General features: G+C 40.2%; 1 protein-coding gene across 2 annotated transcripts in view; it reads right to left on the bottom strand.

Moving 5' to 3' along the window:
* Positions 1-286: 286 nt before the first annotated feature.
* Positions 287-18,384, bottom strand: part of LOC145994876 (uncharacterized) — a 61,792-nt gene continuing 43,694 nt past the window's right edge. The window contains exons 2-3 of one of the 2 annotated variants that reach the window (XM_083131315.1): positions 4,947-6,229; positions 287-4,895 (exon numbers count right to left, since the gene is read on the bottom strand). In XM_083131315.1, the coding sequence (XP_082987441.1) occupies positions 1,649-4,895; positions 4,947-6,220 (4,521 nt within the window). In that variant the 5' untranslated portion in view covers positions 6,221-6,229 and the 3' untranslated portion in view covers positions 287-1,648. Of the gene's footprint in view, positions 6,230-18,384 lie in introns of both variants that reach the window. The other variant, XM_083131314.1, reaches the window with a different exon arrangement.

The raw sequence follows: 18,384 nt of genomic DNA, 5'->3' as shown, positions 1-18,384 counted from the left end.
ACCGTTTGGCTCTTACACGTCGAAGTACAACTCAATGCCACATTCCAAAAAATTTGCAACGTGTACAAATGCATAACTAATATGCTATCAAAAATCAAGGAAGCTTTGAAGGAACTAATTTTGATACATCAATTCTACTGTGAACTCGTGAAGAAACATGCATGTAATTTTATGTTAACTTTGCCTCCCTTGATTATGAATCACCTTGTATACAAATAACACTTAGAAATACTATTGGGTGAATGACTAAGAATGATATTTTCTTAAAACAGGAAAATATGTTTATTGATACACAAGAATCTGTTGCCTACTATTTTTCGAACAACAGTATGTTTTAGTGTTGTACAATCACGGACAATAAATTATTTCTTGTAATAAGTAAATGCAAAATACACATATTTGCAGTACAAAAATTGAATACTAGTTCTCGCATCCCAATTATACATCCCTGATTATTTTTGCCCCTTCTATTCATTTATTCTCACAAGCGAGAGTATTCTCTGAGCTTCTACCTAAAAGTTCCATCACCAAATATTGCGGAACGTTTTATTCCCTATATGTCATATGTGCCCTTTTACAACACATTTTAACAATTGTACAAATTTTAGAATACCACCAATAATGAAATTGGCGATCAAAGCTGTTAATTTCTTTGTCCATGCTGCACCAGCTCACATTCACACATAGCTACACTCACATGCATGCAAATGTTACACATAAAATATATGTAATCACAATCACACGTATTGATCATTAAATACTGTTCCACAGATAAACAACACACACCTGCACTATCTTCCTTTACATTTGAATGTGTAAAGCAAAATTTAGGGACGAAAATATAAAATTATGTTCAGTTCCACCTTAGCACAACACACATTCACACTCGAGAGCGTATAACCCTATATTAATATATATTTGGTTCATAGCATGCTGTTAAGCAGAAGAAAAAGCTAATACCTTTCTTTAAGGATATGGATAACTATTTTTTTTATATTAAACACGTACTTCAGTCAAAAATAATGTTTCAAGTTTGGTTTGATAGTTAGATAGTCAATTGAGCAGAAGTTGATACGTCACTCATTGTGTGAGTATGGGGGCATCGTGAGCTGAGATCCAATTCACCCTCCGGATGTACACTGGAAGGACCCCTCACATCGACAACAACCTTCCAGATGCGATTGTCTCTTTACGTATTGTCATGAGTCCTAGGGACAATAAATTATTCATTGGGGGCGGTAATGATAAAGCGAGTCACAAGTCCATGGTGCAACATCAACGATGTTCACACCTCGCTAGTGTTTGTCTATGAGTCACAAGTGTCATCACGAATGGAAAGAACAGATTGATAATAGGAAACACCACCGCAGAGATAAAGAAGTAAAAAGGTATAAAAGTTGTCTGACGAACTATTCCCAAAGGAAGTCGCTGAAAACTCTTCCACCGGTCAATCTACTTCAGCCCATTCGAATGAAACGAAGACGCAGTGACGATGATGAAACAAAATTAGGAAAATTCTAGTTAATGATGATGATTTTTTATTTAAAGAAGCCTCCTTGATCATTCTCCTTGATGCCATGTCCCTGAGGTAGCCTGTTAAAGCAAATCTGACATTCACAGTTCCTTCCTGCCTTTGAGCACTGGATTATCAAACTAATTTCTTCTCCTCTCGTCCTCGTGATTGCTTCTCAGGGTTTTCATCTTCGGGGAAAGAGTAAATTGGTTTGAAACCTCCGAACAGTTGAGGTTTGAAGTTCTCGAAATCAAATTTTGGTGATGGGCCATCACTGTCGCTACCGTCTCTGTCGGTCACCTCAGCTCTGTCCACGATGCCTGGTTTCATCCGTTCTTTACCTGAAGAGGTACCGACTGCGCTCCAACCACCTCCTGGCGACGGGGCAACGTTGGCACTGGCATAGAATGGAGCTTGGAAACTCATACCAACAGATGTGGCAGAGACGGTACCTTTGCCCTCAGTATCAGAAATCCTGTGGTTATCTCCGCCGCCGTGAGCATGCATAACAGCCGACAATGTTATCTCCGTTCCTGAAGAACCTTGCGGTCTGTTTGAAGGCAGACGCTCCGTAATGATCAGTGGAGTTGGTTTTGGGTGTTCTGTTATCCTGAAGGGAGTTTGGTCCGAGGTTTTCGGTGTTGTAGGCGACGGGCTGCTGCTTGGTGAATATGTAGTTTTCAGAGTCGTAGATAATGTTTGCTGTGTTTTGATACCAGCATCAGGGCGCTGTACAAGAGGCTGAGGCGGACGGATGTTCACGTAGCCTTTAAGTGGATTGTATTCTACATCTTGAGGAGGAACACTTCCTGGTACAGGTGGGGGTGGTCTTCTGTGGCCTGGGGGTAGATGGGGTACGTTATTTTGTTCTGTGTTGGATGACGAGCTGGGAGTCGTTGGTGTGTATGGTCGTCTTGTTGAAGGCTTCTTCGTTCCAAAAGGTAAATAGTCTTGCAAGTATGGGATAATGTTGAAGTCAGAATCGTCTTCAGTCTCCTCGACATACTCTTCTTCTGAGGCATCAATAGAGTCGCTCTTTTCCTGAGCTTCTTGCTGTGGCTCGTTGCTTCCGAGATTTGCATCTAACATGCTCGGACGTTCGAGAGCATAAGGGAAATCTGACTTTCGTGGAGGCTCTGGTTGAGGTATGTTACCTCCTGCGTTTTCCTGTTGTGGGAACCGAGCTAAAGATTCTCCTGGCCTTCTGAGATTCGGTGAGGAAAATCCTGGTTGAGTGTCCTGCCTTCGAATGTCGTCTCCAGCTTGGACTGAAGGACCTTGAGATCCGCGATTGTCAGAAGCGTCGCCTTCTACTGGCGATGGGTTCCTTTGTCCTGCGTTCACCGGGTATACAACAAAAACTGGCCTATTTTCTGAACCTGCAGCATCCACTGGACGAGATCCGTAGGAAGCAGGACGAACTTCAAACGGAGGTCTTATTCCTGTACCGGCTTCTCCTCTTGAACCGCCCCTTGTGAAAGCAGAACTCTGCATCATTTGCAGCGTGGCCACTTGCCTGGATTCCTCAGCATCGGGTCCGTTTTGGGGACCGGTGCGACGACCCACAAGCGGCCCTGGTGGGTGCGAAAACCGTGGAGGTGCTCCATACGAGTAGTCGTCTTCTGGCGCTTGAGTCCTGTGGATGCGTAGGCGAAGATGAGGTGGAGGAGGTGGCATGCGATCATAATATGGACGTCGCACATTGTCGTGTCTTTCAAGACCAACTGGGTGCCTGTTTGCTAAGCCATGAGAGAAATGCTTTTCTTCGACATTTGCATTTGGTCTGAACTGGGGGAGGATATTCGGTAGGTTCGGATCAGGGTACTTTATTCCGGGCTTCTTCGGAGCATTTGCTGCTGCGTGCGCTTCCTGACCCGGCTTCGGTCTGTTCGCGTAATGTGGCAGAGAATTGTAAGGCAGTCTCCCAGGTGGTGGTGGTACTCGTTGACCAGGATGAGATGTCTTCGGAGGAGCGCCAAGCGGTCTGTAATGTAGATCCTGGGGAAGCCTACCAGCTTCCGGTTTCAGAATGGGTCCATCTTGTCCAGGACGTGGTCTTGGAGGTGCATTCATTGGTGGAGCATCAGGCCTTTGGAGATGTGGTGGTATACGTCCATCAGAAAACTGTGGTCGTGGCCGAGGAGGTAAAACATGATTCTTTTCGCGTAGTGGAGGAGGTATGTTATTTCCATTCGGGCGTGCTATTAAGACGCCTTGAGGATGAGAACCGCTGTTCATGAGAGTTCCTGGATGTTCGAAATCTGGCCTGATTGGACCCGGAAGTGGTCTATTGAATGGAGGACGCAACTTTGGATATTCGTCCTCTTCAGAATGGGGTCTGTTTTGAGGTGGACGGTGGTATGGCTGTTTAGGTGGTCCGGGAGGTGGTGGTGGTGGTGGAGGTGGTCCTTGAGAGTACTGAGGTCTTCCTGAATTTGCTAAACCAGGCCTCTCGCTCACTGTGTGTGGCCTTGGTGTGTTCCCTTGCTGATAAACGCTCCCAATGTGTGATGGTCTAACGGACGGTTTCTGAGGCCTGTCCGTAGTCGGCAAAGGACGATTAGTAGATCGTTCATCACTAAAGGGGGTTTTTCTTCTGTTTTGTGAATTGTCATCATGGTATGGTGGTCTACCCTGAAGAGATGGTTTATCACCATTTGAAGTTCTCTTCGGTGGTGGAGATGTAGTAGGTCTGTTAAAGTTTGTAGGCCTATCCTGTATATGCGTAGGTCTTCCGGAATTTTCTCCATAAGGTGGTTGTGCTGGATTCTTTGGTGGGGACGATGGTATGTTGGAATTCCTCTCTGGATGCAGATTGAAAAATTGCGGTGAAGATGGAGGCGTTTGTCGCACAGGAGTTTCTTGAGTTCCGGTAAATTTTTCCTTAAATGGTGGACCTGTGAATACCGGTGGACCAAAGAAATTGTTGTCACTGTCAGGTTTGAATTTGATCGGCGTGCTATCAGCAGTAGGTCTTGAACCACTATTTGCATATGGACCCTGAGGGCGTTGTTTACCGTTCTCCTCACCTGGGCCAAAAATGGGTCTGAAAGGCTCGTCGTAGTTGTAAGGTCCGTTACCGTTCACACTAAATGGTTTTATGGGAGATATCGGGGTTGAGTATTTTGCAGGGGCTTGCGAAGGCCTGTGTGTTGGTGAAGTGACAGGCGACGGTTGTCTGTTTCCAGCACCAGGCTGACTTCCTCCTTGACTGTGCTGTGCTGGTGGCCTGTTCCCAGCACCAGGCTGACTTCCACCTTGGCTGTGCTGTGCTGGTGGCCTGTTCCCAGCACCAGGCTGACTTCCACCTTGGCTGTGCTGTGCTGGTGGTCTGTTCCCAGCACCAGACTGACTTCCACCTTGGCTGTGCTGTGCTGGTGACCTGTTCCCAGCACCAGACTGACTTCCACCTTGGTTGTGCTGTGCTGGTGACCTGTTCCCAGGTTGATTTGCTGGTTGTCCCAGTTGAACAGGTTGTCTTGAAGTATATGACGGTGGGTTCGTGTAACGATTCGGTTCTGTTGGTTTATTTGTTACATAACTGGATGCCCTGTTAGGCACGGATGCTCTGGTTGTATGCTCCTTGTAAGGGTTTGATGCTGGGTGAGCCGTTGAAGACGGTAGCACGGGTTTGTTGGTTTTTGGTGGTACTTTATCTTGGACCTTCGATGGGTAAGTGTGCGAGCTGAATCGATCCGGTCTTGCGGGTGGGAACTGATCTTCCTCTTCTTCACTATCTTCACTTTGGGCTGAGGTTTTAAGACCGAAACCAGTATCAGAAACATCATCGTAATAATCATATATGATGTCATCGTCAGGATGCCTGAGGGGAGTATTTGATGAGTCAGCACTCGGTTTCCTGAAATCTCCATAATGCACAGGTGGGTAATGTGTAGAGCTTTGCGACTCCTGTCGCCTGTAAGGTTGCTGATTACCGTTGAATGATTCAGGAAGAGCGGTTGTGGAATAAGGTTGACGGAAGGTGTAGTAAGATGGTGAACGAGTGGTACTTGTTGGCGGGCGCACCTTGTTATTGCCTGTACCTTGGACTTTGGTGTTTGCATACGAACTAGATATGAGTGGGAACTTTTCGTCCGGGTAGAATTTATCGTGAACAACGTTTTGACTGTCAGGTGTTCCATTGTTGTAATCATGGATGGGGATGTTGAGAAACTCGTGGAAGTCTGGAGGGAATAGTTGGTACGGATTAAGATCATTTGGCCTGCCTGATCCCACACTGTCTTTCCTTTCAATATTCTCACTTTCCATAGCCAGCTCTTCGTCGTCGTAATAGTAATCGTCTCCCACAGCGGACGGCGTTACAACAACAGCGGATGGTTTCCTCTGCAAGGAAGCAGATACTTCCGCCTGCTGAGACGTAGACTGGGAACCGGCAGTCTTAAGCTGTTCATCTCCCTCCTCTTCTGACCCAGTCCCCGCGCTGAAGTCCACTGCTCCAGTAATCGGGTCTTTCTCCAGATAAAATGGTTTGCCATCCATTCCAAAAAGTCCTGGCATCCTGTATCCATGACTGCCATCAACAACCAGGGCTTCGGGATGAGGGATGTTCTCGTCGGTTGTTTCCTCTAGGTCCGCATCGGACGGCTGCAACGTGGTGAAATCTTCGTAAGCTACAACCGTGCTGACGTAGCATAGCACCAAAACCAAAGATATGGCCGCAAGTACGAACGGCTGCGTACATATCATCTTCCCAATCTGCAAATACAAAAGGGAAAAATCTGTCATTATCTCGATAACATGCATAACCAAATTTCAACAAAAGACATATAGAACACATTAGACATTATGGTAAGTTATCTCATATTTATTTTTGTTGGTTGTGTCGTTAGCGGTAGAGTCGAAAATATTCAGTTGAGTCTTATTATTTCCCTACACCATTAAAATATATTCCACTATTTGTAACCACCTCAATAATGAAGCCAGTGGTAGACGCAACTTGCTGTTACTATTTTCATTCAGTTTTAATTTACAACTTAAGCTGTTACATAGACTGATATTGTAGTGTAGTAAAGGTGTTAATGAAGAAGCTGTTGGTCAGTTGACGTTTCAGTTCCAATGCTGAACCTCACATTGTCCCGAACAAACTGCGTGAATATGATAATGAACAAATTGATTCTATCTCCTGGGTTAATTAATCGTGACAAAGAGGATGAATGATGAGCTTATGAAATGGATGATGAGGCAAACAATGATATGCATACGGCTTATCCAAAGGTTCAAACGTGAGACTTCTAGCTTTCAGCACGTTTTGCACCATGAAGGGCACCTGACAATTCGAGTGGCAGTACCTTTGAACTTTTCTGTACACCAGATTAGTGTGTGGCAGACCTCCATAGCAGTGGCGACTCCAGAAGAAATGAATGGGAGAGGCAGAGAAGAGACGTAAATATTTGTCATAGAGTTTAGTTACATTAAGTATGTACGTACCCAAAATAGCATACAGACATGGGTGTCGCCAGAAATTTTTGTAGGAGACGAGGCAGTCCGTTGATATAAAATTGAATAGCAGAAACAGTACTTAGAATAATCAAAAGGCAATTATCATTATTATAAATTAGTAATAAGCTTATATTCATAACAAATTCATTATCATCATTATATCCTTGTGAAGTATATCAGCTTCATTCCCAATGCATGCAAAAATGCAGTTTTGAGCTAAAATAATATTTAGTTGTCTACTTTTTTTATATATTTGCTGGGAACGGAAGCGGTAAGTTAAACTGTACTGTTTCTATGAAAGATGTGGAAAATTATTTGCTACATTTTAGCTATAATAAATTTCATTCTCTTTTAAACTTTTAAAATCTATTGTTCAAACATGTATACATCACTTCACCACTGATAACCCAATTTTGGAAAAATAATACTTTTGGAAATTAGTGTGTCGATAATATCAAAGACGAAGATGGAGGGACAACGTTGAGATGGACCTAAGGGAAATCGGTAGGGATGGAAAAGAGTATATAGAACTTGCTCAAGATAGGGACAGATGGAAGGCCTGTGTTGCTGCAGCCATGAACCTTCGGGTTTAAGAAGGCTAGGGAGTTAGTTAGTTAGATAATATCAAAAATCTTTAAAATCTTTACGTTTCAAATATTCCAACCCTGATTAAAATTAGAATATATCCCGCCTCTTGACAGCACATTTGCTGGTGAACAATTGCAAAACGGCACGCAACCGTTTAAAAGATCTTCAGAAACATTTTTTCATAGTCATGAATGGGGAGTGAGATGTTTCGATGGGAAAAAATAACCTTCCTCAATGCCTGAAAACGTATGAGGCGATATGACGGATCCTTATTAACACTTCTCGTTATATACGTTTACATCACATTTACATTATGCAAGGATCGTAAGAAAGCTATATCGAACCACTGGGATTACCATAAGTGCTAAGCCTTTATCGTTACATGTGTCAACGTTGATAGACCGTGCTGATAAATGGGCAAACAATAGCAAGGTAGGCTTCGACTGAGAAGCAACCGACTGAATCCGCTGACCCACATTCTACAAAGCAACGTCCGTGATCAGATACCCAGAAAATAACGTTTGCACTTCCAGAAGCAGCACGTGTTCGCCTTTTACAGTTCTCCTCAAAGCAGTCTCCGTCTGTGATACGGTGATTTACTCTGTGCCAGTTTGTTTGAGCGCGAAGACAACGTTGATAAACTGTGAAATTGTACCGGGACGCTTCGTTTATCCGATGTTCCTTCTTTCATTGTTGTTCACATCACAAGCAAGAAGGGGTTGATTACATTGTAGCTATGGCAAATCAAGTTCACTTGAAACCTATGTTTTTTGTTACTTTTTAAAGTATGTTCAAGGGTAAATCTAGTGATGCATACTAAGAACAAAAATCACATATTTGCACAAAAGCAAATCAAAAGAGGAGCGACTTGAGGCTGTAGACACCGCATTAAATGCGTGAATGAAAAGATATTGAGAAAAAAAGGGGAGGAATATACGATTCAATGATTGACGGATTTATTTTCCTTCGCGTTTCTGACACTTTTGGCTAATTGCGAAGATGAGGATGAATGGTGATAAGATGTAATGGATGAAGGGACAATCCCCCCATACACGTACGAACAGCACACAAGTTCCATAGAGATTATACTGGACATTGGTCCAGACGCCAGAGCATCGTTAGTCCGCAAAAATGCAGTCCAGGGTGTACTACATGGAAGTGAGGTTGAAATTTGGGTGTATTAAATGGAAGTGAGGTTGACATTTGGGTGTACTACATGGAAGTGAGGTTGACATTTGGGTGTACTACATGAAAGTGAGGTTGACATTTGGGTGTACTACTTGGAAGTGTTACCCCTTATACTCCTAATGAATTATGGAAATGAGTGATGCATGAAATGAAAATGCCCTCGATACTAAACCCCCTACAAGTAGTCACGTCAAGGCGGCCCTACAAGCTGGAGGGGGGATAGGCGAGTAAAGGAATGTACGTATTAGTGAGGTAGGAAATTAATTACCAACATATTTTCTACAATAAAATTTTTGTTCAAATTAATCATTTAAGTTTGGTAATTTAATGTTATTTTATCCCCAAATAAATATGAGTATAATAAATGTAATTGATCCCACATGCTAACATCAGAGTAGTTGGGATTAAGACATGGCCTTCAAAACGATGACCAAATTCATTAAACAGGACAAATCTCTACTACTGCAAGACTTACTTTCATTCGTGCCGCGTCAAATCTTTGCGACAACACAAATAAATCAATCACAAAGATCCACCAAATGTTAATTTATTTCTAATTTTGGTTCCATATTCAAACAAAAAACTAAACTTCTCAAAGTGGGCATTCAGCAGAACCAGGTGGAAACAACGAATATTTGTTAAAAATATTTGTGTGAGAAAATGAATGATATATCACATAGTATTCATATTCTTTTAATATTTTGTTCTAGTTCTTAATAATAATAATGTGAATTTATCCCACAAAGAGCATAGGTTTTCTACCATTGTGTGAAATATACACTTTCTGTTGACACGTGAGTTCACTAACGCATGTTAGATCCTTCTCTCCCATAAACCAGGCAGTTTATTGGATCAATGGATTTTGGGAGTGCTGTCAGCACCCCTAAGTCCTTTGATCCCGATTTTGCCCCTTGTATCCCCTTCAAATACTAGACAGTCGTAAGATGTTGGTGTTCAAAAAAATGTCTGTTTTCGTAGCAAAACACAAAATGTTCATTTTGTCCACATTAGCTCCAATTCATAAGAAATCACACTACGGTGAACCTATTATACTAAATTGATCTTTGTTGTTGTGTGAAAAGCTTACAAGCAAGCAAAAACTGTTTTGAACGAGTACAAAACGATGGAATGAGACGTAGAACTAACTTTATTTGTCCGAAAATTGCACATGCTTTTCTTTTTTAAAAAGAACGCTTAAAAGCTATGTTGAAAATAACAATTTTTTTAAAATTCAAAATAATTTGTAAAATTGCAATACAAGGTTATGCAAATTTCACTTTTAAAATTGAAAGCTGTGTCGCTTGTTCTACAATGGAATATATGTATATATGGGATAGTGATGATCATCTGAAATCACTCCCACCCCTTCAACACACGCACCCAGTGATGGCCAACTCCGGGATTCAAAGACTTTTTCAACTTCTCCACAAAATGGAAATAAATGAAGAAAATTATTGACATGATATTTATTTCCTTGTGCTGCCTGTACGCTGTACACACTACATATATTTTTTTTTAAAAAACTTACTGTTTCCTTACAGTCATGTATTAATATTGTACCCTCTGAATGTTAATATACAGATACTCTTAGTGGTTGATCAGATATAAGAAAATAAAAAAAAAATAGATATAAGAAAATTAGAAAAGAAGAAAATTAGTTTAGCAATCAAATAAAGTTATGTGTCTGGTTCCTTTGGTGAAGTCTCTATATACGTTATTCCAATCTTTCACTTCCCACAAACTTCCCCCTTGCACTATTTCTCGGGCTGCCTTTCACACTCCCACTCTCCCCTCTTCTTTAAGTGATAAGGGGTGTTTACACTTTACGTTACAGTATAAAGATGGCTCGGTTTGAGCATGATCACTAATTTCGCTGTCTTCTCTAATAGCTTTCCTCCGCCGTTCTCTTATTTCCCACAGGTATTTCCACACTCGTTGTCCCACTTCTGTTGTCTTTATTCCATCGTTTACCACTTCTATCACCTCCCTCGCTGTTAAGTTTTCCAGAAACCTGTCCTTTAGGTCACGTGTAGAAGGGCAGTTCAGGAGGATATGCTCGTCCGTCTCCTCTCCATCGCACTTACAACATATCCTTTCCCCTTCTTCGTTTCTCTTCCTTAATTGTTTCCATCCCCCTAGTCTGAACCATGCCAGCGCGCCTCTTTCCTTTTCTCCCACAACATTCATATATTTCGCTTTCCCCCATTCTTTTTCGCCCGACCCTGTGGCCGAGCGGTTAGCACATCGCGCTGCGACGCCAAGGGTCCCGGGTTTGAATCCCGGTCGGGTTTGGTTGTTTGTGAATGTCCATTCATCAATTTCATCATTTCATCACTCATCCCCATCTTCGCAAATTAGCCAAGAGGCACAAAACGCGAAGTAAAATAAACTAAATCAATCAATCAATCAATCTTTTACTTTTAACTGTTCCCTGATTGAGGACTTCGTTTGGCAGTCTGCTGTTATTTCTTGTCTGTCTATGTCCAGTAATCTGTCTCTGATTTGGTTTTCCGGTGAAATGCCCCCCCCCCTTTCCTCCCTCTTCCCATACCCAAACCATTCCATTATTGTATAAGAGATTCTTCACTTCCCAACCCCAGTTGTGAACGTTTTCCTCCAGCGTAGTTTGGCCCTCTAATGATAATCGCATCCAATATTTAACAACCCTCATCCGTGCTTGTACAGTGTCTCTGTTCAAGCCCAATTCCTTGAGTATCCCACAGTTGGCCGTACCTCTGCTTACGCCCATTACCCTCTTATAGAATTCTGTTTGTGTGCTGGTTATTGTGTTGTTCCCCTTTAACCCCCACAGTTCTACTCCATAATTTAATGTTCCTAATATTATTGATGAATAAAGGTTCTGAATGACCGGGAAAGGCATTTGAGGTGCCTTATTTATTGTCCTTATGACTTGTTCTATTGCATATTTTGTTTTGAGTAAACTAGAAAACTTATGACCGAAGAGGAAGAATGAAACAAGAACCCAGAGTTAGTTAGTGACAGAAAACACACAGCCTCTGCCCAATGATATCCGATTACAAGATTTGCCAACAGTTTTCGGTCTTGTCGACCCTCTCAGCGGGCAATATGCCAATTTCAATTAATAAGTCCAAGACCGCAATGCTTTTTTTTCTTGTGTTCGTCCAACACATGCCCCGAGGCTGTTTTTACACAAACGCGCTTTTGGCACCTTGCCCGCAGGTGACCAATAAGAAAACTTATTGACCTGGCCTTAGCAACAGGTGTGCGGAAGAGCTGAGAATCATCAGTACCGGGTGACAAAAAACAGGTTCTTGGTCTCTTTCGCAGTGGTTGTCAAAGTGGTCAGCGTTGCAGAAAGCTATGTTGAAGGCTAATTAAGATTTGTGTCACGAATTCAGGTTTGAAAGCCGAAAGCTAACCACTTTTATTCTTTGCGAAGCCAGAGCGCTTCATTAGTCACTAGGTGCCCTGCGCAGTCATCTACATTTTACGACCAAATAGTGCGATAAAAAGTTCCCTTGTATTGTCTCAAGAGAGTTACACGTGTTGCAATGCAAAACTTTCTTTTTTTTACTGTGATGGATGTAAGCAGATGATAATGAAGTCACTCTTCCCTTCTAATTCTTAATGGCCATAATTAATTTGAAGTGGGTGGGCCTTTTAGTATACTTTGTAATAGATTGATTGATTGGTTTGTTTTATTTAGCTTTTCTGCCACTTTTTACTAATCACGAAGTGGAGGATGAGTGATAATATGATGGAAATGTTGAAGGGACACTCGCAAAGAACGCCCATTCCGGGATTCGAACTCGGGACCCCGTAGGGTGATGTACTAAATACTCCGCCACGGAGGCCGGCGGATCGAATTTCATTACAAGTCTACAGTGGAGTGGAGGCGTAGAATATTTGCTGTGCATAAAATTTAGAATAAATTGTTTAATTCAACCACATTCTGGAGATCACGTTTTAAACTGTGGATCTAATAATGAATGGAAGAAAACCTTCAACAAGATTCAGCTGAATATTTCTGTAAATGCAACAAATTGTTGCATTGTTTGGCAGAATAATTTGATAAGCCTCGCCTTCAGCAACTGATAAATAGTTGAATAATTAGAATATATGTATTAGGGATCCGAACCACATGAAATCATGTGAACTTCAGTAGGCTAGTTTAGAACGGCAATCTCGATTTTGAACTCTCTTAAAAAAAAATTCTGTGCGAGATTATATGAAGTCGTCTGTACACTAAATCCAATTTGAATAAAGCTTATCAAATACTATTTAGGTCAAAAATATAGACTACAGTTTCAACAACAAGTAATTTAAATCATGAACTGATTAACAAAACATATGTATTTGCATTTTTTTTTTTTTTTTTTGTTTTTTAGAAAAGTAATAATGCGCTTTGAAGATTCTGTTTCCCTAGTCAAAATTATAATAAAAAATTAAAACGAATGGATGTTGTTGTTGTTGGCCACATCGTACGCAGGATATTTTTTCGGGGGGGAGGGCTGGAGAATTGTAAAGATGGATATTACATAGATGCGTTCTAGATGCGAACATCCTGTAAAATATTTCATAATTAACATTTTTATTTTTCAACCTTCGATTTAAAAGTTGTTGAAAGGCAAAAATTGTATTGGGTCATTTTAACATGGGTTTATCACTTTGGTTTATCCCAGAGATTTTTACTGCTTTAGCTTGTAAATTTTGATTTCTTAAAAAAAATTCAGGAGGAGATGTAGCTCCATTAGCTAACCCCCCCGGCGTAGGACAATGTTGTTGCCTATTGCCACAGCTTTACACCAAAGTGAAGTTGTTTTTTTCCTTAAGCTTGATACATGGCATAAATATCAGTGGCGGAGGAACCTCTTGGATTTGGGGTCTAGAACGAGTGTCGATGTCGCCATTTTAGCCGCGACTTCATCCACAAAACTGTAGGACCAAAGCGACATGCATGGAAAGAAAAGAAGAAAGAATATACTGAAAGAGAGAAAAGGGGGGGGGGGGACAGCAAAGTACAAGATTAATGCAGACTGGTACTTGGTGAAACTTCACCCGCAAAACTTCTTGCTGCTGTAATTTGTCGAAAGTTCCTGACACAGTCAAGTGCCGGGTGGAAGAGGTGAAACGATGGAAGGAAACAAACGACAATCGTTTATAAAATTATTAAGGCTCGCTTCTTCTGGAGAAACTTCCGATTACAACTCCTGTTGTTGCAGAGTTTATTGTTGCCGATTTCACATTGAATAGCCAGCCTACGTCACTCTGGTCTACTTAGATTGAGTACGAACGAGCTCGTTAAAGGGGAGCGCCGACAGCTGTGATTAAGGGCTTTCAACAGGTGTTCTCTGGGATCGAATAGCTTTCTTCTGTGAAAAATGGCATAAACTACCTGCGTTAACATCAAAGGGGGCGACAACTGCAATTTTTCATTTCCAAGTCACTTGAGGTAACCTTTGGTTGGGGACCTGAATTATTCAGTTATTTATTTTTTCAAAAATCGATATTATTTTTCTAACTTTTGAATGTTATGTTCGCCAAAAATTCCTGTTTTCATTATCTACGTAAACCTTAGTTAATATTAAAATCTTAAAAGTTTTCGATTCATAGTTATTCTCAGTGACCCAGGAATTACTTTCTAAGAGTAACAGAGTTACAATTACTTTCTAAGAGTAACTCGAACTTACAGTTACCGTTACTCGAAAAAGTAACTCACAGTTACCGTTACTCGAAAAAGTAACTCAGTTACAGTTACCGTTATTCGAAAAAGTAACTCAGTTACAGTTACCGTTACTCGAAAAAGTAACTCAGTTACAGTTACCGTTACTCGAAAAAGTAACTCAGTTACAGTTACTCGAAAAAGTAACTCAGTTACAGTTACAGTTACTCGAAAAAGTAACTCAGTTACAGTTACAGTTACTCGAAAAAGTAACTCAGTTACAGTTACTCGAAAAAGTAACTCAGTTACAGTTACTCGAAAAAGTAACTCAGTTACAGTTACAGTTACTCGAAAAAGTAACTCAGTTACAGTTACTCGAAAAAGTAACTCAGTTACAGTTACTCAAAAAAAGTAACTCAGTTACAGTTACCGTTACTCGAAAAAGTAACAGTTACAGTTACAGTTACTCGAAAAAGTAACTCACTTACAGTTACCGTTACTCGAAAAAGTAACTCAGTTACAGTTACTCGAAAAAGTAACTCAGTTACAGTTACAGTTACTCGAAAAAGTAACTCAGTTACAGTTACCGTTACTCGAAAAAGTAACTCACTTACAGTTACAGTTACTCGAAAAAGTAACTCAGTTACAGTTACTCAAAAAAGTAACTCAGTTACCGTTACTCGAAAAAGTAACTCACTCACAGTTACCGTTACTCGAAAAAGTAACTCACTTACAGTTACAGTTACTCGAAAAAGTAACTCAGTTACAGTTACCGTTACTCGAAAAAAGTAACTATTACTTAGATGCACTAATTGATGAATCTATTATTTCGAGACACGACACAATAATGAGACTGTGTGAAGTTTCGTCTTGTCTTGGCACTATCCCAGGTAAAGAGTCGTAAAATTAAAAACTCGAGAAGAAATACTATTATGGTACAAAACTCTGATAAGAGGGAAATTTGACGTGGAAGAAATAGGATAAAGGGGTGCATGACTTCGCAGTAACATTTTTCGACAATTGACAACACTGAGAGCGTCAGCTACCGACTCGTTGTGTATATTTGTTTTGAACTGGTGTTTGGGCCATAATCTTTCCCGCACAATCTGTAATTTACAAGGTAAGTTTATGTGTTTGAGTGTTTTGCTATAATTTTCCAGTTATAACGTAAGCTTATTTCAAAAGTTTTGAGTTTTTGGCAGAAAAAAGAACGATATGGTGGGTTCCTCACTGAACACCTTTTCAGTACTAATTAACGTATTGCATGATATTTACCAGTATTGTTCTGTTTTGTATTCCAGATCTAACGAGAACAAAAACGGATAGAAAAACTAGGATTTAAAACCAAAATAGCCAGATTATGTGAAGGAGAGGTTAAGAAACAGGGAAAGCAAGGGACCTGTATCTGCAGACTTGAAGATAAATTAAGCCATTCTCAGAAAACGACTGAAACTTGTACGTGTTTAACATAGCAATTCGATTTTAAACTGTATAGGAAGGGGCTATTAAGTGCAGCCTATTCACGAGTTGCCACCTTGGATAAGGCAGGAAAATAGTTCTGCTCGACATTAATTTATGATTTCAAGACAGATATTTTCACCAACGAGGTCACTGCAAGGCGAGAGGAACGACAGCCAATGAAAGAAAGCGATGGTCCTACACTCACGAACAACAGAGTAGACAGTTCGACCTAGGATGAGGTAGACAAGTTCAAGAACATTAGATTTGTCTTATTCTCATTTAGTTTGAGATTTATAAATTTTGTTCATATTTTTCTTTCAAAATAGGTTAAATATGTGCACATTACCATGTGGATATATGGCTGTATGAAAATATTTAGGATCCAATGTTCAAACTGTATTAATACCCAGACGCGTATACAGAATTATATTTTGACAGCAACTTAATCTCATTGTTGATAATACGAAAAACTCTGATTAGCGTTTCCATGTGAATACGAAAATTGATTAAGTATACTTGAATACTTCTATTAGTCCTGTCATATACCGTATGCGCATTCAATACAATAATTGAAGTTGTCTTAATAAATAAGCCACTGCTTGGACTGAGATAATAAATTTAGATGTTACTCTTCGAGATAGTCCAGGGGCATATGTCAATATTTCTATAGTCCGTGGGTTTTTGAATGAAGCGAATATATGACTATCGGTGATGCGTTGCTAGTGTGGTACACAATCATGTACTACCAGGTGTTTTGCCCGGAATTGTAACATATGGCGTGCGTGACGTCATAAATCCAAGATGGCTGCCGCTTCATGCACTATCAAAGAAAAGAGTAAAATTTGGTCTTGTCTCTATTTTCTAAATGTCTTGTTCTCGATCTGAATTGGAAATGTATCGAAATGTCTCATATCTAATTTTGAGAACGAATATCAATCGCTGAAAACGAAATATTTGTTCAAGTAATCCACACGCAATACTTCCAAAAAATCAATTAATTACATTAACGTTTACTTTTATTCTATTGTCCATTATTTTGAAACGGGGGGCTGCAGCTCCGCCAGCTCCTACTTTGGTACTCACCAAGGGAATAAACAAAACATCTCAGAATGGAATGTTCACCACCATTCCCCATCCATATGAAAGATTTGCTCCAAAATGCGAAGAGGAGGGGATGGGGAAAATCTATTTTTGCCACCAATTACTACGAACCGAACTGCCAAATTACCACGTGTGATTCTAAAAAGTGTGTCATCGAGGGGGAGGGGGGGGGGGGCATGTATACAAGGAACGACGATCGCTTTTGCTGCGCGATATATTTACCGGCAAATTACAGAAGACGGCAAACCAAGTTCACAGTTATTTGACCCAGTGAGTCGAACAGAAATCTCGAAGCATCGGGAAGCCTTGTTTGTCTCGCCGCGAGCTGTTTTCCATAACCTGCATGAGTTGAACAGACGTACAAGTGGAAGACTCAGCATACAAAGCATGAGAGCTTCGTCTGGTGAACAACGTATTTCTTATTTTCATTATTCTTGGTGCCAATTAAAGCGGTTATTTCCAATTGTATTTGCAGTAATGGGTTATCAAGGATTCATGATCAGAGCATGAGAATATCCAAAAAAAAAAAAAACAGCAATTTTCACTCGAGTTTCCATAATTTATTTCTACGTCTTTCTGTGCAGACCTTACTGAGTAATAACAAAATGTAGTAGACAACATAGAAATCATTATAAGAACAAATATTGCAATGAATACAACATTTAATGACGTAAGAGAAATGTTTTGTATAAGTTCAAAGTGGTACCGGATCAACTTTAATAAATACAATATTTAATTGCGAGGTTTTCCTCGTATGTTGCTGTGCAATAGAGACAGGGATAGCTGAATGAGGACACCGTCCTCTCCGACCCATTCTGATATCATCATTGTTGTAATTGTTCACGTTATCGAGTTACATATGTCACCGATTGTCGAGGAATTTCGGAAAGGGGAGCATGAGCGTCAAGAGAGATCATTGTGGGTTTCTTTCAGTAGTCTGTGCTATATTTTTACATATTTTAGAATCTGAAATTTCGTTGTATGATCTCTATCGTCCCACAGGAAAGAAGGTTTCCTTCGAATTAACAAAATAAGTTTGGTAAATGTAAACAAAAAAAATTGTAGCTTTTACTAAAATTAGTAAGTTTGACTAGTTTTTGGCAACTCTAAGCAAAAGTGCACTATTACTACAAGAATGTGTAACCAAATTTAGTTACGATAAACTAATTTTCTGGTTATTCCAAACACGGTGGATAAAAATCATGATATTTATTTCAAAAATCATCTTTGATGATTTTTTATATAAATCTGATTATTTTATCGATTTTTTTTTTTAAAAAACGTTTAAAATTGCTTGTATGGTTCTTGGCACCATACATATAGTTATACGTTTTTTATAGAAAAGCTTTTTTCTGGTAAACGGCGCTGTAAAATATTCGAACAGTTTGATTAAAGCAAATAAAAAATATATGTAAATATATATTTTTCT

This window comes from Lepisma saccharinum, chromosome 11, assembly GCF_977018435.1.
Source record: "Lepisma saccharinum chromosome 11, izLepSacc3.1, whole genome shotgun sequence".
Classification (NCBI taxonomy): Eukaryota; Metazoa; Arthropoda; class Insecta; order Zygentoma; family Lepismatidae; genus Lepisma; species Lepisma saccharinum.
This window is presented reverse-complemented; position numbering and strand designations above follow the sequence as displayed.